Source organism: Gasterosteus aculeatus, chromosome 4, assembly GCF_964276395.1.
Source record: "Gasterosteus aculeatus chromosome 4, fGasAcu3.hap1.1, whole genome shotgun sequence".
Lineage (NCBI taxonomy): Eukaryota > Metazoa > Chordata > Actinopteri > Perciformes > Gasterosteidae > Gasterosteus > Gasterosteus aculeatus.
Window position 1 is genome coordinate 20,127,926 of NC_135691.1, and position 22,744 is coordinate 20,150,669.

The 22,744-nt window shown below is 45.9% G+C and overlaps 1 protein-coding gene across 1 annotated transcript in view; it reads right to left on the minus strand.

Moving 5' to 3' along the window:
• Window positions 1–22,744, minus strand: part of pcdh18b (protocadherin 18b) — a 37,476-nt gene that overhangs the window by 3,639 nt on the left and 11,093 nt on the right. Inside the window, exons 2-4 of the mRNA XM_040174699.2 lie at window positions 3,803–6,406; window positions 3,283–3,371; window positions 2,091–2,260 (exon numbers count right to left, since the gene is read on the minus strand). Coding sequence (XP_040030633.2) covers window positions 2,091–2,260; window positions 3,283–3,371; window positions 3,803–6,304 — 2,761 coding nt within the window. The 5' untranslated portion in view covers window positions 6,305–6,406. The remainder of the gene's footprint in view (window positions 1–2,090; window positions 2,261–3,282; window positions 3,372–3,802; window positions 6,407–22,744) is intronic.

The window sequence follows — 22,744 nt, forward strand, 5'->3', positions numbered from 1 at the left end:
GGGGGTTTTAGAGTTTAGCTTAGCATTCAGACAGGAAGCAGGACAAAACAGCCCCTGAGACAGATGCTTTGTCTAAAGAGGTTGAACTCAAGTCAAAACTGTAAAGTTATTATTTTTTGATTTGTCAGAAACATAAAAGGTGCAGTATCTCTGAATTGCATTAACGTTGGCAACTCAAGTTTGTTTCTGTCTCTGCTCAGGTTTGATGCTACCACAGCTGATGGCAAGACTTCCGTAATCAGCGGTTTGTCAAGAAAGATAACCAGCAGCTAGCTAATTTATATATATATATATATATATATATTTTACAGGAGCTGATGGGTGTATTTTTCAACTCTTCACAGGGTAGAAGTCCCCCCCCCCCTTCCCCTTTGCAGTTTTTATGCTAAGCTCTCTGCCCCGCTGCTGCGAGCGCCACACAGACTTATTTGCAACATATTAATGTTAGTGTGGAATTGCAGTGCGTGGAAAAATAACAACAAAAATGTATCACCATCAAATGTTTTTTTTAGAACAAGTATTGATCTTATCGTCTCACTTTCTCAGAAATAAGTAAGTCAGCCAAAGCAGAATATAGAGTAGACTGTCGTACTCGTCATGGTTTCTTAAGAACAATAATTTATCTATTGTTTAAGCCTGAAATAAATAGTTTCTACCTCACTGGTCCCTTCTGCAGGGAAGGCGACCATATCAAGGCTTAATGACAGGGCACTGACTAAATACTGCTGAAAATCATCCATGCTGCAGTGGACACGGGGGCGGGAGGCGGGGTGAAAGGTGCGCTTCGAGATATAATTATGCTCTTCAGGGCTTAATCACGAGCGCAACTCGGCGCCGACTCCATGGCAACTATTCGTCACATGGCAATTAAGTGGCTCCTTTTCATCACAGGAGGACGAGGGCTTCAGTTTGGACGGCTGGAAGTGACGGCTCGAATGTGGAGAAAAAGGACGAGTGACTAACGAGCAGAACTATGAGGGAAGGGAGGCAGGAGGTTTTGGTGATTAGATTGTCTACCTGTCTGGGTCAGCTCTAAATGGGATGTAGCTCAAATGTAGTGTTAAGTGATTAATGTGTGGGAAGCTGGCTGAAAAAGAAGCGGGAGCTCTGGGATAAGAGGGATGGCTTGATAAAAGAAGCTGCGGCAGCTTGCAACCTGTGCGAAGTAAGCTAAGACAAGCTGAGAGGACGAGGGATTTTGGAAAGTAAAATATTTTAAAGTTAGTACGGGTCAAACAATGTTCAACAACTTTTCAAAGTTCTTCCTTGTTAACTTCGCTAAGGAGAGGAGGAAACGTTCATGCAGTGTTACAGTAGGGAGAGGAGATGGGTGGCTGTAAAGGAGGATTAGTTGAGCCATCCAGACAGATATCTCAACAACAGAAAACGGCAAGGAGAAACTATTCAATGGTTGAATACATTCAGTAACATTGTCAAACATCCAGCCACTCGTAATGCAGCAAAAAGACATGCCGGAATGGCTGAAACAGTCCTTTGCTAACAAGCAGCTGATGAATAAAGTGAGATATGGAGCTTTGCTATGTGTAGATCATGGGTTTCTCAACCTGTTGTGGCCTGTCAAAGGGTCACAAAACTAAAAGGGGTGATTTCCAGGAGATGGGGGTGATTTCAGGGGTGCAATGATATAATCGAAGGTGAAACACTATAATAGAATAATTTAATATAACAAACAGATACATTATTTCAATTCTAACTATTTAAGAGCTGAACAATTAGTTGATTGCTCAAATTGTCAACAACATTGATATTTAACTGTTTCCACATAACATGTTGCTGAGAGAAGATATAAGCCTTTTCTGCTATTTTTTTACATGTATAAAGTACTTTTCTCACATATATAAAATCTCCCGTTAATTTGAATTAAGTACTTGTCCAAATGTTTTGCAGATTAAAACAATGAGGAAAGTCATTGGCCTCCAATCATTGCTCCAATTTAATAATCTGATGCATTGTACAACCTGAAAAAGGACTGAACTCTGGATCCACCAGTAGATGCTAAGACACGAGCGTAATGGTTGGGCATGAATGAGAGGTTGTGGGGTGCGATGGATGGAGGACTAGGGGTGTACCTGCATGCGATCTGTGCTGGCCATCAGGGGCATATATCTCAGTAAAGCCCTCACCAAGGAGCCTGTCCATGGGTGACTCCCTTCCAGCCTCGTAGTCACTGTCCCCTGCCTCACTGTCTCCACGACCGCTGTCCTTCAGACTGAACTTGTCCATCTCATTCAGGGCAAATCTGCAAATAGAGACAGGCAGATGGATTTGATATATTTCTCATAGAGCACTGGGGTCAAATAAGGCTGGGCGATGACCAAAGAATTCATATCACAGTGGTTTCTAAGATTCTGACGGTATCACGTATACCACAGTATTTTTTGGGGAGTAAACATATTCATTCATTGACGACAAAGAGGACCGCTGTCAACCGCTCGCTGAACAACTCACTAGCAACTGGCCGGCGAGTTAGCTTGTTAGAACCAAAAACCCTCCGCCCATAGCTCCTCTCTTTGGCACACGTTATGTTAGTGCATCTCTGCTCTCCCATTGTTCCTCCTGCATTGTTTTCATGTAGCAAAAGAGTTTCTTCTTGTTTTGATGGCGGGGGAGCGCTAACCACAATGCAGTTCAGCAGGGTAATTTTATAAATTTACAATTATTAGTGTTACAAATTGTTGTGTCAAACTGTTTTGTCATGGTGTTTTACTATGTTAAGTTGTGGGTTATTAATTGTTCTAAAGTTATAACCATGACTCAATCTCAATACACGTACGACGACTAGCTAAAGACGACTAGCTAAAGACTAGCTAAGACTACTGTGCGCTCTGCAGTGAGCTGTGAAAATAAATTCTGCTGCCTGCCAAAGAGCAACATCAGTTGTTACGGCTATTCACGTATGGCTATACGTGAAAAACTCATACCCCAAGGAAACCTGTTACCGGTTGAATCAATATAGCCTAATATCAATACCTAAGGGAATGCGCTGCTACTGATGAATAACACGGTGCACTGAGAACCAAAGACCACCCTGCAGAAGAGGTTTTACATAAAATTATGCAAATGTGAAGTTATTGGACATACAGTTTGACACTAAACCAAATGTTCCTGGATATGGATTAAAGGGCCTGTGAGAAAGCACTCATAGCAGACATAATCATGTGGTCATGATAATATAGAAGTGTACAATAGAGTTACCATTATTTTTTAACAAAAGATATCTGACAATAAAGGTTTAAAAGCATAATGTTGTGTGTGTGTTACCTGTAGCTCCTGGTGTATTTGTTGCCTCTGAAGCTTGGCCGTGGCTGGTACTGGCCCTGATGGAGCATGGACAGAAGCTGTGAGACTTGCTACAATCCCAAGAGAAACCAAAAAAAAAGAGAAACAAAAGGGAAAAAGAAAAAAAGGAAAGAAAAAATGAGGGGAAAATGATTGGAGTCAAACCAAACAAGCAAGACCACAAGACAATGTATAGGTGGGTTGGGGTTGGTGGCATGATATATTTGACTTAATGGGATGATCAACAAAAATATGACACAAAGAGCTGAAGGTAACAGAATATTAGGAGCAATTTATTTGAAACAAATACTGAATATAAGAAAAAAAAATATTTTAATGTTCATAATAGAATAGAATATTGCAAGTGGGATGTCTTTAGGTTTTAAGAGACATCAAATCCATTCGTAAAACTAATACAGCTATGTATTTAAGGTATTTTTTAGGATTTAGGTCTAAATGGAACTAAATAAAATCATTAGACATAGAAATATAGTTGTCTTACCTCCACTGGGGGCGTAGCGTGGGCCAGCTCTAGGGCGAAGTTCTCTGGCACATGATTGGAGGAAATGGTTACCAGGCTGTTGAGGGACTGACGGCTATGGTGGCTCTGCCTGCTGCCAAGGGTTCCCCTCTCAGGCATCGGGGAGGCTGAAGGGGAACGTGGGTGGGCCCGGATAGGCAGAGTCCCATTAACGGTTGGGACCAGTGTGATATCTGCCTTGTGGATCTGCCTAGCAGGCTTTTTGGGATGGTTCTGGTAGCTGTTCTCTGCCACACGGCAGTTATAATTGTTTCTGGGGTCTTTCTTCTCTCGGCTGCAGCGGGCAGTAGCAAACATAACCATGACAATGAGCAGGAGAGCACAAACCGCACCTAGAGATATGATGACGATGAGGGAGAGATCCAGTGGGGCCTGGCTGGAGCCTGTGGGATAGAGAGCAGGGAAGATGTCCATGTTTTCCTGCAGGGAGAGTCTAAAGAGGGCCCCTGTGGACAACCGAATGGTCCCCCGGTCTTGCACCTCCACCCTGATCTCCATCATGTCCCGGGGAGCCTGCTCCAGGCTGCCGTTAGTTCTGAGCTCACATCGACGTGTGTCCATCGCAAACAACCCATCCTCATTGCCACCAACAATGGCACAGCTCACTTCTCCATTAGTGCCGGCATCGCGGTCTGTGACTTTAAGCGCAGCGATGAGCTGACCAGGTGATGCATACTTCCACACCGGCAGCTCAGCGGTGTGATTCCGAAGGGAAGGGGAGAGGATGTTGGGTGGGTTGTCATTTTCATCCAAGACAGTGAGAAGGACAGTGGTGTTGGTTGACAGAACAGGGTTTCCCCCGTCACGTGCCTGGATGGTGAAAGTGATACGGCTGACGTCTTCATGATCAAAGCTGCGTAAGGCATAGATGGCGCCATTAGAAGGGTCAATGGTGACGTAGGTGGAGATGGGGCTCCCCTGAACCAAAGCATCCATGATGGTGTAGGTGACCTGGCCGTTGGTGCCTAGATCTGGATCTGAGGCCACCACAGTCATCAGGTAGGCCCCAGGAGAGTTGTTCTCCGATTTAAAGACCTCGTAGCGGCTTTTTTCAAAACTTGGGGGATTGTCATTTTCGTCCAGCACCTGAACGGTGAAGTGTTTGATGGTGGAGAGGCTGGGGGAGCCCCTGTCTTCAGCTATGACTGTCAGACTGTACTCTGACCTCTTCTCCCTGTCCAGCGTGACATTAGTGAGGATCATGTAGTTCTTCTCGTGGGTCTTTTGGAGTCTGAAGTGTCCGTGTCCATGCAGCCTGCACACCACCTCGCCATTGAGCCCAGCGTCACTATCGTCAACACGTACCAGAGCTATGAAGGTGTCCACTGGGGCACCCTCTGAGATGTAGGCAACTTCTTCTTTCCCAGGCGTCATCAGGTTGATGTTTATCTCTGGTTTGTTGTCATTTACATCCACTACTTTCACCACAATTTTGCAAAGTCCAGGAATGGAATTTGGGCCCATGTCCTGAGCCTGAACATCCAGCTCGTAGGAAGCAGTGCTTTCGTAGTCCACTTTTTTAATAAGAGTGATGTGGCCATTTGCTGGGTTTATCTTAAATGTTTCCAAGATCTTTGCCGAGACATGACTGCTGAAAGAGTAGACTATTTTCCCATTAGTGCCCTCGTCTGGATCTGTGGCATTTAAATCAATCATTAGAGTCCCTAGAGGAGAGCTTTCCAGCAAATTAATAATATAAGCTTGCTCTTCAAAGGCCGGGCTGTTGTCATTGGAATCCGAAATGGTGATCTTGATCAAAGTAGAGCCAGATTTAGGTGGTGAACCGTTATCCGAGGCTGTGAGCTGCAGCTGGTAGCTGGACAGCACCTCCCTGTCCAATTCTCTCATCACCACCAGCTCTGCGTACTTGGCCCCGTCGGTCCTGGTCCTCACATCGATCTTAAAGAAGTTATTTGGCGTCAGGGCATATGTGTGCAGGGAGTTTTCCCCGACGTCCGCATCCACGGCGCCATCCAGCGGGATGCGCGTCCCCACGGATGCGCTCTCCGAGATCTCAATGGGGACAATGGCGCGCGAGAAGTGCGGGGAGTTGTCGTTGATGTCCAGCACTTCCACCTCCACATGGAACAGCTGCAGAAACTCCGTCGGGAGTGTGACTACGTCGAATTCAATAGAGCAGTTCAAGTTCTTTTCACAAAGCTTCTCACGATCGATCTTGGTGCCAATGCTGATCTCCCCGTCCTCCTCACGAACAGACAGGAACGGCGTGCTTCCTCGCTGCATAGCGCGGAACCGAAAGGTCAGGGTACTCGGTAGTCTGGATAGAACCCCGGCAACATCGTCTTTCAACCGTGCAATAACAGTTCCCACTTTCTGCTCCTCGTAAACTTTATATTTCAAAGTCTTTCCGGCGGCGCAGCGCGTAAGCGCGACAAAAAACAGTAGTTTAAATAGTGCCGAAGAGAATAGGTTTCCTTTGATTTGGATCATTTTTGCCCTCATCTTCTGTGCGCACACTGTGGCGAATTCTTCTACTGAGGGGGAAATCCGAGGGGGAGGGAATAGTTGTTTTCTCAGACGTCTGGCATGGTTAATCCTCCGCAGCTGCTCAATGTTGCAACCAAAAAAAAACAGTTAATAAAATAAATAAATAGATCGATAAATAAATAAGTAGACTCTGCCTCTTTTGGAAAATAAAAATGACTGAAAAGCAAACCGTGGCAATCTCCTTGTTGACGGATCTGTTGCATATATCGACATATGCCCGTCGCCTCGTGTGTGTCTGCGCCAGTGAATGAGTGAGAGTGGGTGAAAAGACGCAGCTTGTGTGCGAGAGAGAGAGAGAAAGAGAGAGAGACGGAGCGCGAGAAGGAGAGAGTCTTTGTCTGCGCGCGCGCCCCGCTCCGTGCGCTCTGTCCCAACCCCCCCGCCTTTCCTCCGTTCCCTCGCCCCCTCTCCTCCTAAATCGCCAGAATGGCCTCCTTTAAGCAGGGCAGGAGGGACTATTGATAGTAGCCCAGTTGCCCTCCTGCCACCCCCCAACACAGAAGACACCCCAGTATGAAAAGTGTGCCACAACAATGGTCCAGGGGAGGAAATATTCTGGGCTCAGACACTTTGAGCACAACCACACACTGACCCGTGGCAGACTTACATTGTTATGGTGGCAATTCACAACGTGTGCCAACTGGGCTCTTTTGTCATGTGTACGTAAAACACAAAATCGTGCCTATCCGAATAATAATGCCACGAGGAAAGAAACGTGCCCATCGTTCAGTGGCTGTGAGGCCAAATCAAGTTCATGGATACATCATCGCATCTTTGGACTACCCTTTATAGCATGATAGCTTTTCACCAAAACTACACAATCATGGTTGCCTAATGAAAAACCGTCAGTCTACACCTGTCCGTCTGCATGTGCCTACCTTTTTTTGAAAAATCTAATAATGTAAATATATATATATTATATATAAATATATATATTTTTTTCTCTCTAAACTATGAAATTCTTTGGGCAAACACGTTGCACGGAAATACGGTAAAATACCTGCATCAATGTATCTATTAATTTTATTTTTTTATTTTCAGAGCGAAAAAACATCTTGAACAATGTTTTATACAGTTGCTCCGGCGTCCTAGTTCAACAAAGATGAATGATTCCACATTTGTACGCAAAACCTTCAAAACAGATTTTTCATATTTGATAGCGGTCTCATGAATGAAAATCCTTTGGCCAGATTAATACATGGTTAGGGATTGAAGGAAATATCAAGACGTTCTCTTTTCACAACTCTTGCTGCTTAATAATATTATATAGAACCCTACACACATTTGATCTGACCAAATCACCTTCCTGCAAACTGAAAGTGTCTCTTAGGGAGAAACCCAAGGGGGCAAGCAGAGTTTCACGAGACAAGCAGCAGGCCATCTGGCCCGGGCCTCCGACTGCCCAAACCTACAATTACCATTTATTCACACCCAGCAGCCCCCAACCAAATGACACCAAGTGAGAATTAGCCCCAGCTAAAGCCAGATCAAATCCAAATATTCTCCTCTCATTGCTTTTGAAAACTATTCTAAACTCTTGTTTGGGTTTTATATTCAGTATGAGAGGCAGTTTGTGCTCTTGGATTGAATTTATTTGGATGTGTCACAGTTTTTGATAAGATCCAGTAAAGGGGAGAAAGGAAGGAACAGCGTCAGGAACACAGAGGCAGTTTTTGTATGGGCTTTATTAACCCATCATCCACGCTGTTACAGTTCATGTCATAGCCGACATTTCTATAGGACACCCTCATCAATGTGGCACAGACTCTAGTAAGCTTATAGAAGCCCATTTTGGATTTTCCCCAGATTTTTTTTCAGTCAGAAAGTAATGAGTCGCTTCTGTGCAGCCTTCTATTATCAATAAGCTTCATTTGGGAGCGCGAGCCGCAGCGGTGATTGGTTTCAAGATAGCAAATCATCTGAAGCTACTGCCATCTTTGAGAGGATGCGGCTCTGTGATGGATTTTATCTGCATTTTAAATTCCTATGTGTGACCCGTGGGAACAGACTCTCTGTGCCGCCATCTGCCTTTGAGCAAACACATGGACATCGACTCCACAGCTGATGGACACACACACACACACACACAGTGATGCCGGATGGCTACACAAGGGTAACGTCTATTCTATGCATGGTTTAAATATAGTTAGTTTACAATGTCCATCATATCTTCTTAATATTACTTTAATGAGTTAATTTCCTCAACTGATTTGAGGATAAACTAATAAATGAATGTTTTGATTTTTGTTATGGTCAAAGATCTGAATCAAAAATGCTAAGAGACATCAGTGTTCTGAACGATGCTGCCGTATTCATATATTTGAAACTCACATTGAGCCTCTGTATTAATTGAGAGTGGGTTTGCATCCTTACTGAACTCCACCCACTTTAGTTTTTTCATCGCTGGTTACGCATTGACAGCCATTACGCACGGTGCTCAAGTTCTCACTGTGGTGTTTCTCGAAAGAGCAGCTATGGTCCCCCAGCCTGTCTACGGAGCACATCATGTCTCCCATGACATATAACAACGTTGCTGCTACACCCAATACCTGGTGAGGAGCTCATGGTGCCCTTATGGCATTACTTGTGAATTCGCAAATCACACTTTTACCGCAAAAGCATAAAGAAGAATCCCATCAGAGCTGCACGACAGGACTTCACTGTATGTGATGATACTGGGAAGATTCAAATAGCCTCACTGTTACTATACATAGTCACATGTTTCACTCATATAGGGCAGAAGAGGCTGCTGAGGCCAGGTGGAGGGACGGTTACTGGATGGCTGATGTTGTAGATGCAGATATATTTTGTCCTTGGGGACCTTTAAACAACTGAAAAGAGTCAGGGGTCCGGGTGTGTGGGGTTGTGGGGGATGTGGCGACGGCCTGGGAAACTTTGTCATTGAAATGAAGCAGAGGATCCTGAAGACAAAGGCTGCGTAGCAGGTGGAGAGAGGGCGGTGCGGGGGACCCTCCCTCCCCTTGGACAATCAGTGCGCAGAGGACGGGGGAAGGGTGTGGAGGCTGGGAGCGGTAATGGAGTTTACTACTTTGTTTTTTTAATAACATGGGAATATACGTTGTTCCCTGACATTCATCCCTCTCATCGAATTTTTCCAGTTTCCAATTCAGATATCACATCAAGAATGAATCAAGTATGAAATGAGCAAATGCTATCAACAGTCACGGACGGAGTGAAAAAAAAGGCTGAGAAAAAAAAGGGAGAACTAAGATATTGAAAGCACTATTCCAGAACAGTTCAAATAAATAGTCATAATTCCGCACCTCTCCATCTTCCAGGCAGAATGGGGGTCTTGGCGTGCGTCGGGGGGTTGGGAGGATTGTAAAGGCACGCGAGCATCTGCCACCGTCTCATTACCATGCTGTTAGCTCGCGCGAGACGGAAGGGATTTGGGCTCACAGAGAGGGGAGTGAGGAGCAGGGCCAGAGTGACACATCACAAAGCCGAATTCAAAAGTGACGCAAAACCAGCTGATCGCTGGTCTGCTGTCGGCCCACAGAGCATTGCAGAGGTCCAACACTGATGTCGGGTTATGCTGCCTCCCATTTCATTGCAAAAGTGTGTGTGTGTCTCGGCGGGGTTTGAGGGGGATCAATGTCTTGCGTTGAAACTAAAAAGAAGAAAAAGAAGAAAAAAAGAAAGAAAGAAAGAAGAAAAGTTTTTGCACTGCATCTTTAGCTTGCATTGCTTAGTTCCAAAGTAGAGATGGACTCATACCTCTCTGAAATGTAATTTCCCTTCACAGGAAAAAAGGGGTCTTTGTTAAGTTGTCACAGTGTAGAAAAGAGCAAAATGACACAAAATGAAATAGAACAGAGAGTATGGTGACGCATCTGCAACCATGCACGCTGCCAACCTCAGTCCCTGTTTCCTCTGGATTCTTTCGTAGATAATTGTTCAACTCCGGCAAAAATATAACACTTTGATTAGAGACGTGACGTTCAGGCGTCAGTGCCTTGGAAACAAACTCCATCGTAGCTGTATAGAAGCTAGTTCACCTTGATGTTTTCACAGTTCAGGTTTTCTCTGTACATGTATGCTTGGTAAGGTTCAGGATAAGAATCTGGTTCTTAGTTAAAATAAGTATGTTTGTTGCATTAGTTAAGTTTCCATGATCACTTCCACATCCAACCCTCCACCCTGACTCCCTCCCTCAGCAGATGTTTTACTTTATACTACATCAGTTATTATGAGATTTATGAACAGTGAAGTTAGCTGAAACCCATGCATTGTGTCTAGTACAGACCTGAGTATCAGACCTCGAGGGGCACTTACCAAGCCTCAGTTCTTCATATGCTGCAAGTCAGAATAGGCTGCTAGGTATTGGAAATAAAGCTATACAACGCAGACCCGTTGAGGCTAAAGTTAAGTTGGACGCAAAAAAAAAAACCTTCTTACGTGCTGTGGTGTGCCAAGGACGTTAACACGTCCTTATTGTTATTGCTATTAGAAGCCTTTGTTGTATTGATTTGGGATACATTTGTCAAAAACTGATACTCCGATCTTAACCCTATGACAACTATGATACTATGATGTATTTAATGTGATTATATGGAGATCTGTTCTTTGTTAAGGTAAATATTGTGGGCCTTTGTCACATGAAAGCATAGATAGACAGAGAAATTTGGAATTCCTGCATTGTTTACACCACATGTGGCAGTGCCATGCTGAGCCTTTCTCTGCAGCCTGTTTGCTCTCCTCTTGTCTCTGATTGTCTTTGCTGAGACTGCGAGCCCATCCATGAAGCCCCCGCCTCTACCTGGGGTGCCGTCATGTTAACTGCCCCGTGGGACTCCATTCACATTTGGAGGTATGGAAAAAGCCCCTTGACTTGGTAATGGGGTCTCCAAGCTATACGCAACGCCCTTCTCTGCTTTGCTATGTGCTGTGCGACGCCACTATTTACCTTGTTGACTTCTCTGCTAAAGGTTTTTAGATGTCCTGTTTGACCCTAAAGAGCAGCCCTCATTACTTTGGGTAAATTGGTGTGCAGAGATGATTTTCACTGAAAGAATCAAATAAATGCTGTTTGTGTCTATTGGGGGACTCAAAGCAAGACACAATTGTAACCAGATTTTAAACTCGACTTGAAGTTGTTTCACCCATGAAATATTAAACGCCCCTGTTCTTTAAATTGGAACGGTGCTGACAAACACCTCAAAAGGTATCTCTCTGCATGTTTTGTCTGCCATGAAGGCTAATTGACTTGACAGGCTGTCCTAAAAAGAGTCACAGTAGTCTTACGTTTCATGCACCAACAGTGCAGGGCTGTTAACGGAGCTCGCAGGGACTTTTTACATCAAACCCTTTCCTGCATTCACGTGCACGTAAAGGAGCCAAAGCCCTCCTTTCTGACAGACACACGTCTGGCATATGCTGCCCTGATACCTGATCACTTGTTTTTGAAGTTTCACAATAGCCTCTCCTGGTCTACGCCTCTTCATGACTTAGGTCCGGGATATTTGTGTGCAGCCAGTAATGTCCTCCGTCAAACACTACCTTTTTGTATCAACCCTGCTCAATTCATCTCACCACACCCTTCTTTCTCTTCACCTTCAAAAGGGTTAGTCTGCCAGATGCTAAGCAAATATTTTGTATACATTCAAAACCTGTTCCCTGCTCTTCTCTCTGCACAAACAAAGCAGTACAGTGCCTTGTCGTATTTGGTTTGGTTCCAATCATAAAACTAAACTAAAAGTTTTTGTGCATGGTCAGGCTCACCAGCACAAAGCTTTCTTTTTTGTCAAGCTGTCGGAGAGCTGTGGGCGACGCATGCTGGTGGGACAATGGAGGGACAACTGCAGCAGCAGTTTTTCTGCACCGATCAAAGTGCTGAGGGGGGAGAAGTCAGTGAACAAAGGCCTCGTATGGGGCTCCAGTTGAACGTTCACCACGTGCAGGGCCAATGGGTGACATATTTTCGGAGGGTGCTCATTCATTAGAGGGAAGATTTACTACACCCAACCCCCACTTCTTCTCTGTCTGTCTCGGCAGATGTAAGGCAGGCGCTGGCCTTTTTCTCTCTCCCCCCCCTTTTCTTTCTGGTGTGGGGGTAGAATTCATATTACCAAAGCACGTGTTCCTAATTTTGGGGCCAGTGGTGTGGAAACTTTTCGATTCGTGGATCAGCTTTCACAGCAGGCTAGACGCTCTCCCTCCGACATGAAGCCGGCTCTCCCTCGTTGTAATCTTTGCTCTAGAATTTCGTCAATTAGTTGATCTTTTTTGTGTCATTCTAATCATTGGAAATATGACAGTGACAGAAATATGACAGTGTGGTATTGAAAGCAACAACCGGTTATTAAATTGTAAACTGATGACTTAATGCATGAATGTAATTAGCATGCATCTAATCCATTACAACATAACTAATGAGCTGATTCAATAACAATTATATTTAACATTTTAATGGGTTTAAAGTGCTGTTATGTTGCAAATATACACAAGGCTTAACTGTAAAGTGGGAGATTTCTTGTTCATTAGAAGCCATTACCAACTTTCCCAACCAATACTTGGGTGCACCACTGAACTTTTGCAATAATTGTCCGCTACAATACCCCATGCAAACACCAACTTTTCACAGGAACCAGCTATTGCAGACAAGCCAGTGCTATCACGGCAGGATCTTGTTTTACAACCTTAATTAAAAGGTCCAGACAGTGAAAACAGCAGTTGTGTTTATCATGGTGGCCCAAGCGGAAGGCAATACTAAAGGATGCACTTATTACGCAGTCCATAACCAGGTCAGGCATAATGACTCTCAGACCCATGTGCTTTATCCAAACACATTCCAAGTTGGACCTGGGGAGGGAAAAGGCAAGGGCCTCATCCAAGCAAACCTGAAAGGCTGCAGTGTTTTATTAGCTAATGTAGTCAGCGTGATCCTCTGCTCTGCCTGACCTTCGACTTCTGAGAAGAGAATTCAAGTCTAGATCAGATTATCTGAGAGAAATCTCTCTCTCAATGAAATGCCAATAACGAGTCTTATGTGGGGCACGCTCAGACAAAAGAACCATTTCTTCCCTTGAACTTGACTGAGTTGGGCTTGTAGAAGCAAGTCTAGGGCAGCGTTGCATCAACAAGGATTAATTTATTCTAAGATTAATTCTAATCAGAAGGGGGAGTGTGTTCCCGATGGAGCCAAACCGTCAAGTTTAAGTTTAAAGTCAGGATTGGGTTCAGAGTATAAAACTAAACTGAGGATTAAATTGATGTACAAATGAAATATTCTGAATTTAAAGCTACTTTGAAAGTTTGGTGCAGCATAATTTAATTAGGTTAAAAAAAATGAATTCATCATTAGAGCAACCCAATCCAGGTGCATATTTGTTCGGTTGGGCTCTGCAATCCAGCAGTTGAGTTGAACTGAGTCGCTAAGAGAAATAGACAGGAGGAAAAGCACAAGTGCAGTGGTACGAGTTTTTTGGAAGTGTAGCCGAGATGACATAAGCCCCAGAGTAAGGCAACGGAGTGGTGTAAAAACGAAAAGTAAACACGATTTTTGACAGCTTAAGCGTCTCCTGGCATCTAGCGAGCTCATGTTCTCCAGACAGACCCACTCCCAGCTACTGAGGGAGGAGTACAGGCGGCCGCTGAGCACAGTGACAGAAGCCTCTAATGTGTGTGTGCGTGCGCGTGTGAACTCACATGGCTGAAATGTGGGCCAGAGTCAGCACTACGCCGAGGGGCAGCACCTGTGTGTCGACGAGGAGGGACACATTAAAAGCAGCTACCAATTGGCATTAAGAGTTGCAGACACTTAGCGGCATGTTCCCTCCTGAATCATTCATATATAACTCAAGATATACATTTAAGAAAAAAAAGGCTGGAATTGGGAATCTTGGAGGACAGGGAAATAATTTAAAATGTCAGACGATTGAGGAGCATTTTTCAGATGAGCTTCTCTATCTAGGATGGAGTTCTGGCATGCATATTAACGGTCGGGCTAATTGACTATTAATTTGAATCAAAGCCTTCCGCAGGACGAAAATAACTTTGAGAAAACCCCCTAATGATGGGATTTGGTGCAATGTGCACTCTCTTTCTCCTCAGTTCTCTCCACCGCTCCATCTTCTTCTTCCTCCCCATTCATCCCAGCGGGTTTGTTAATGAAAACTTAAGGCTCAAATAGATCCCTTTCTCTCCAGAGGGATTCTCTGGTGAGATTGCTGAAGAAAGAGCAAGAGATGCACTAGGAGCACCTCTTTGCCGAACTGTGTTTAAGCTAATGAAAGAGCTTCCTAATTACTTTGCATGTGTTGATTTCCATGAGAAAGACCGTCATCAGTCCCAATACCTAATTCATTAGTCGTGACCAGAGGACGGCCCCTCCAACTCCAACCCCCCTCGTCTACTGCTTTCATTTCTAATCTACTCTTCCCCACTCCCTTGCTGTTGAGCCACAGTGTTTTTAGAGTGAGGAAACGGGAGCAGTGGGAGGGGACTGGGGTAGCTGCACTTCACGCGGACCCCCCCATGCATTGTACACAGCTCCATGGAGGGGGGTGTGGAAAATCCCTGAGTAGTTTTGTTTTATAAATTGTAATTGTAATCACATGATTTTGCCCCACACATGAAATATGTTAAAAAGGAAAATCAATGCTTGATACAAATAATCAAGCTTTGAATTTGAAGACAAAGATAACGATGCATTTATTATGTGAACAATTCCCCAAATTGCTCTCAACAAAACAAATATTTCTGCAGATGAAAGTGGGAACATAGTTTACTGTACACAGCTTTTTTGGAATGGGATGGGTTGGAGTCATGGTTTTTAGATGAGTAAAATTTGCCAGCAAACTATTCAATGATCATGTTATTTGTTTAGATGATTATGTGATTCTAATATCAGATTTTGGTGTCATCGTGAATAACAAGCGTGAGATTAAGATACATTTCCAGTGAAAAGATAGAAAGGCCTTGAGTTAAGATTTCATTGTTTATTCAAAATGGAAATAGTTACAGGTGAGCTTTCTCACACATCAGACCCATTTAAAGACAAATTGCATTTCTACTCAGCAATCCAACTCTACTTTACTTATAAAGGTTTCAGGACATATATTATTGTAATATTTTGAAGAAGCTGGTCCAGGCAGTCGAAGGCTCTGCACCCTGCACCTGTTCGTCTGCCTGTGCGTGAAGTGCTCACCCTTCACTTGTTACTGCAAGGATACTTCTTCCAAATGGACCCAATGAATAGCTTCACCAAAAGCCCAAATCATCCAATCTGTCGATGCTTGACAGCAGGCAACGCTCGGGCCCGCGACATGCTGTTACACATCTACAGATGTCCACCCCCAACCCTCCCTCCCTGGTGCTTTATGTTGTGGTCCCTCTCTCGCTGAGGGATAAGTGTCAGGAGGTACAGATGCTGATCCGTCATTGTTAGGCCAAGCGAGTGCTGATGGTAATAAGCCTCCTCCTCCCAACCCCCTCTCCCAGGCGCATGACTTTTTGTGGAGGTTTCAGGCCCCTTTTGTCGGGCCACAGGTGACCCCTGACCTCTTAGCTCCACCTCCACAGTAGACACACTGCCACTCGGTTCAACCCCTAACTCACACTTTCTCATACGTCACTCACGCACAGGCACACTTTCACACAAAGACACTTGTACCCTGAGATTGCCTCAACCCTCTGCCTCCTTTTGACTCTCTTTCTCTTAGCTCTCTGTGGGAGGTGAAGCCTCCTGCAGGTAATTAGCACTCTGTGTGCTGAGATTAAGGGAGCCTGCTCCCTTAATTAAGAGTTGGGGATGCATAGACTTCAGCCAGAGAAGGAAAAGAGAGATGCTGTGCTGGAATCATTAGAGCTTACGGCGCACATTTCCTCTCTCCTAACTTTCCCTAAAATGAGCCCTTTTTTCCTAATGAGTGATTGAGGCTGCCCGTAAGACACAGGCAATTTAGTACAATTGAGTTTACCTCCAGTAGAATTATAATGTTAAAAGCTTCCTTGGGGAGATCAGACATCAGCTTTGTCAAAAGGACCTACATTATCAGGGGGAGCTAGGGTAGATCTTGAGCGAACAATAACTTCAAAATTTTCTTTCCTTGCCAGAAGCAGATTGACTTTCCCTTACAGCTTGAGGAAACACAGGGAGCTGAAGTTGTTTATATTCTATTGCGGCCCACCCTATCGCATGGGTTTTAAGACATTATACAGAATGCCTCTCAAAGCTCCGAGGGGGGTTGGCGCTGGTGGAAAACGAGCAAGAATTGAAGATGTAAAAAGATGAAAGTGGGCGACTTTTCAGGATGAATATTGAAATGGGCCCTATTTAGGAATCATCCTACTTTTTCAACATCAAACCTGTGGGAAAAAAAGACTGACCTTTTTTACCTTCTCCTCCTTGTTGATGAAGCCTCAAAGAAGTGAAATAGTAAGAGCACTTGTTGGAGGTCTTTGAAGTTACTACAGTTGCAATCAAAATTATTCAACCCCCCCATTGCACATTAGGTTTATTGGCATAATATACTATAATTTCTCAGCTGTTTGCAATAAACAAATTACACAAGAATTGTTTAAGTAGTTTAATGAAACTAATATTACAAAGGTTTTGTCCAAATTCAACACAAAATGCTACTTTTAATGACTTGTGACGGCCACTCTAGAATCTTCCATTTCTTCTTCTGAAACCAAGCCTTGGTGGACTTTGAGGTATGCTTGGGATCATCGTCCTGTTGGAAGGTCCAATGACGCCCAAGTTTCAGCTTCATCACAGACGGCATGCCGTTTTTTCATAAGATTTCCTGATATTTGACTGAATCCATCGTGCCCTCCACACGCTGCAGGTTTCCAGTGCCAGAGGCAGCCCCAGAGATTCACTGAGCCACTGCCATGCTTCACTGTAGGCAGGGTGTTCTTTTCAGCATATGCTTCATTCTTCTTCCTCCAGACATAGCGCTGATCCATAGGCCCGAATAGTTCTAGTTTTTGTCTCATCACTCCACAGAACAGAATTCCAAAACTTCGGTGGCTTATTTATATGGTTTTCAGCATATTGGAGCCGACTTTTCTTGTGCTTTTGGGTCAGTAGTCAGTGTTTAGTATGCGCCTTACTGTGCAAACTGAAACCTCAGTGCCTGTTGCCACCAAGTCTTGCGTCAGGTGTTTTGCAGTCACTCAAGGGTTTTTGACCACTTGCCTCCTCAAGAATCTGGTGGCAGCCGCTGATAGCTTCCTCTTTCTGCCACGTCCAGGTAGTGTACCACTGTTCCTTCAACTTTGAACTTGCGAACTATGCTTCCAACTGTATTTCTAGGGACATTCAGTGCTTTTGCTATCTATTTTGTATCCTTTTGCTTGTTTGTGCAAGGCACTGATCTCTTCTCTGAACTTTTTGGACAATTCTTTTGACTTAGGCACATTTCTAACATGCAATCAAACGTCACTCTGAATAACCCTAGCCAGACCAGGTATTTATGTGTTCTATCTCAAGCACACCTGAACTAATGAAGCCCTTGATTAGTTGCACCAGGTGTGCTTAATACAGGGAGTTGAATCCTTTCAAAGGGTGCTCTACTAAGTACTGAAGATGCTTACTTGGGCTTACTTGGAAGATGCTGTACTTGGGTTAAACCATAATTTCCAGTCATCTGAATACGTTATTTTAGAAATGGAACGCAAAGATTTCCAAATGACTGGAGGGATGCACTGCTATTGCAATGAGGGCAGTCACTTTAACTTTAAATTCTACAGTAACATCCACAGCGCTTTTCCAAATTTTTGTTTCCTAAATTGAAACAATGGTTTCGCAAAGTTAACCATGTGACATTATGCATTTCGTTCAGTGTGATATGATATTCAAAAAGTTTAAAAGATCGCAGAATCCAAACGGCAACTTGTTGTATGCCGTCTGTCAGCCCGGGAGGAAGATAGGAAGCAGGCGCAGGGTTCTCAGGTAGGAAAGGAGATCTTTATTTATGCAGCGAAGGTCCTCCAGACAGAGTCTAAAGCGGGCTATGAAATTATCCTAGGTCACACTTCTTCCGATAAAATAAACCAGGAAGAAGTGTGGCTATAAAACTATCAAAAACAAAATCACTCCGCTCTAGGAGGAAAACAAAAAAAACTTTTAATCTTATCAAAATAACAAACGCACTCTTTTAGACGGAGGCAACGTCCCAAAAACAAAATCACTCCTTCCGGAGGAAAAACAAAGAACTATGAAAGATTAATGTTGCATCTAACCTAGGAATACAAAACTTAAGCAAAACCAAAAACAACCTGCGTGGAGGTGAAGGCACTGGGCCGATCGAAGATCCTGAATAACAACAAAAGGGAACCTGTGACGTGGCAGAACGAGGTAGAACACATGGGTAATGACGACACACTGGCACAGGACAAAGGGAGACGCAGACTATTAATACACATGGAGGGGAATGGGGAACAGGTGGACACAATCAGGAATCAGGGAAGACAATCAGACTGGTGACACATGAGGAAGGGTAAGTGACCTGAAACGAGAGGAGTTATTATTTCAAAATAAAACCGTAAATGACAAGACAAAATGCCCCACAGAGTAAAACAACAGACAATTTCACCGCGGTGTGACAGAACCCCCCCCTCTAGGACCGACACCTGACGGTCCAGGTAGCTCAGGGTGGTCTCTGTAAAAGTCCTGAATAAGTGAAGGGTCATCTATGTGGCGCCGCGGGACCCACTGTCTGTGCTCAGGACCGTATCCCTCCCAGTCCACTAAATACTGTTTACCCCTGCCTCTATTGCGTACGGCCAATAGTCTCTTGACTTTATAGAGTAAGCCTCCGTCGGCTGCTTCCAGTGGCGGCGGGGGCTCAGCGATAGGAACCATGGGGCTTTCCTTGGTGGGTTTGACCTGACTGACGTGGAATGTGGGGTACGCCCGAATTGACCTGGGCAAACGGAGACGGACGGCAGCGGGGCCAATTACTTTGGAAATGGGGAAGGGCCCAACGAACCGCGGTGCTAGTTTTTTGGAAGGGACTTTGAGGTGCAGATCCTTGGCTGATAACCAAACCCGTTGTCCCGGTTTGTATTCTGGTGCGGGACGGCGTCTTCGGTCGGCTGCCTTCTTTACTCTGTCCCCCTGTCTGATGAGCACTTGACGGGCGGCGGCCCAGATGCGATGACAGCGACGAACCAGGGCATGGGCGGAGGGAACTACAACTTCCTGCTCAGAGTAAAAAAATACAGGAGCCTCGTAACCGTATACACACTTGAAGGGTGAGAGACCTGTGGCAGAGGTGGGCAGCGTGTTGTGGGCATATTCCGCCCAGGCCAGATAGGAGCTCCACGCCGTCGGTCTTTGTGACACCAGGCATCGGAGGCTTGTCTCCAGCTGTTGGTTGAGACGTTCGGTCTGGCCGTTGGCCTCCGGGTGGTAACCTGAAGTCAGGCTGGCTGTGGCACCGATAAGCTGACAGAACTCCCTCCAGAACCGTGAGATGAACTGGGGCCCCCGGTCTGACACGATGTCCTTGGGAAATCCGTGAATTCTAAAGATGTGTTGCATCATGATTTGGGCAGTCTCTTTAGCTGAAGGTAGCTTAGGCAAGGCAATGTAATGTGTCATCTTGGAAAAGCGATCCACCACGGTTAAAATCGTGGTGTTACCTTTTGAAGCCGGGAGCCCCGTGATGAAGTCCATCGAAATGTTCGACCACGGCCTGGATGGGATGGGTAGGGGTTGCAGCAGTCCCATGCGTGCCCCGGTGGCCGTTTTGTTCCGAGCACAGACCGGACATGCGTCGACGTATTCCCGGACCCCTGATTCCATGGATGGCCACCAGAACCGCTGAGATATGGCGAACATTGTTCTCCGGACTCCTGGATGACAGGTGAGCAGCGAGGTGTGGGCCCACCGAATCACGTTTGGGCGCAATTCCACTGGAACAAACAAACAATGCTCTGGGCACCCACGAGGTGGAGGCGCCCCCCCATTCGCACGCTTCACCTCTTGTTCTATCGGCCAGGAAACTGTTCCAACCACACAGTTCTGTGGAAGGATGGGTTCTGGTTTTTTGGCCACTGGTTCCGGGTCGTAGATGCGTGACAGGGCATCTGGTTTAACATTCCGGGACCCCGGCCTGTAAGACAAGGTGAAGCAAAAGCGGTTGAAAAACAATGCCCACCTGGCCTGGCGTGAATTTAGTCTCTTCGCTTGTTTGATGTACTCGAGGTTCCTATGGTCTGTCCACACGATAAACGGATGTTGTGCCCCCTCCAGCCAATGTCTCCACTCCTCCAAGGCCACCTTGACCGCTAGCAGCTCCCGGTTGCCCACGTCATAATTCCGCTGTGCAGAGTTTAGTCGCCGGGACAAGAAGGCGCAGGGGTGCATCTTGCCATCGGCCGCTGACCGTTGCGATAAGACGGCCCCGATCCCCTCATTGGAAGCGTCAACCTCTACCACGAACTGGCGCTGTGGGTCTGGCAGAGTAAGGATGGGCGCCGAGGTGAAGCGACACTTGAGGTTCTGAAACGCCTCCTCTGCATCTGGGGACCAGTTGAACCGCACCTGGGGGGATGTCAGGGCGGGAAGGGGACCAGCTATCGCGCTGAAGCCTCTGATAAACCGCCTGTAAAAGTTAGCAAACCCCAGGAATTGCTGAACCTTCTTGCGGCTATCGGGCGTAGGCCACTCAGCCACCGCGCTTACTTTAGCCGGATCCATCTGGACTCTTCCAGGGGCTACAATAAAACCCAGGAAGGAGATGGTGTCGGCATGAAACTCACTCTTCTCTGCTTTCACATACAGGTGATTGCAGAGAAGACGTTCAAGGACTTGGTGTACATGGCGTTTGTGCGTGTCTAGATCTGGTGAGTAGATTAAAATGTCGTCGAGGTAAACAAACAAAGTGGTCAAGAAAATCTCTGAGGACATCGTTAATCATGGCTTGGAATACGGCAGGAGCATTGGTGAGGCCGAAAGGCATGACTAAGTATTCGTAATGACCGCTCGGTGTATTGAACCCAGTCTTCCACTCGTCTCCCTCTCTTATTCGGACCAGATGGTACGCGTTGCGCAAGTCCAGTTTTGTGAAGACTGTGGCCTGCTGGAGCTGATCAAAAACAGAGGTCATCAAGGGAAGTGGGTAGCGATTCTTTATTGTGATGTTGTTAAGTGGACTATAGTCTATACATGGTCTCAAAGACCCATCCTTTTTTTTAACAAAAAAGAACCCGGCACCCGCAGGTGACGATGACGGCCGGATGAGCCCCGATTTCAGAGATGCATCAATGTACTCAGTCATCGCCTGACGTTCGGGTCCCGACACAGAATACAAGCGACCCTTAGGAATGGTGGAGCCGGGGATGAGCTCGATGGCGCAGTCATACGGTCGATGTGGAGGGAGAGACGTGGCCTTTGTTTTATTAAAGACCTCCTTGAGATGATGGTAGCAGGGGGGAACGGAGGTCAGATCTGGGTACTGGGGCTCTGTGACGGGGTGAGCAGAAACAGTGTTTATTAAAGTGGTGATGGGTCGGTGAGGCTTCTCCCGCAAACAATTCCCTTCACAGTCTTTTCCCCATCCCATGATCTTGCCCGTAGGCCAGTCTAAGTGGGGGTTGTGGCGAACAAGCCATGGGAATCCCAGTACTAGGGTGCTTGTCGGTGAGTGAAACAAAAAAAAAATTCATCAGTTCTGTGTGATTGTCTATGGAAAGTACAGCAGGCTCAGTGACATGTGTGATGGTGAATAATGCTTCCCCACTTAAAGCACTAGCACTGATGGGACGTGCGAGAGTCTTTGTCTTTAACCCCAGTCTGTTTGCTAGTCCCCAGTCCATTAAGCTCTCGTCAGCCCCTGAGTCAATTAAAACATCCAACGTCGTGACTGTGGTGTTGTGTTGTACCTTAATGGAGGTCAAAACCCATGTCGATGAGCCTGGAGCCGTGGGTCGGTTGCCTAACCACGGCGTCTTGGCCGTACATGCGGCTACCAGGTGACCGAGCTCCCCGCAGTAGAAACACCGACCTTCCCTCAATCGGCGCTGCCGTTCTTCCGGGGTGAGCCGAGCACCACCCAGCTGCATAGGTTCGTCTCCGCCAACCGGGGAAGAAGACCGGCGCTGATCTGGTGGCGCCCGGCCGGGAGCCCACCCGGAGGGGGCGGGGTAGTGCTGTGAGCGATGTGGAGCGTCCAGGCGTTGTCCCTGGAGAGCCCTAAATTCCAGGAGCCGATTATCCGTTCGGATAGCGAGGGCGATGAGGGAGTCCAGGTCTGGAGGAAGGTCCAGAGGCAGCAATCGCTCTTGGATGGGCGCAGCCAATCCTTTAAGAAAGACGTCATAAAGCGCTGTGGTATTCCAGCCGCTCTGCACCGCCAAAGTCCTGAAGCGAATGGCGTAGTCACAGACGGATTCTCTTGTCTGCTTCAGCCCACTGAGCTC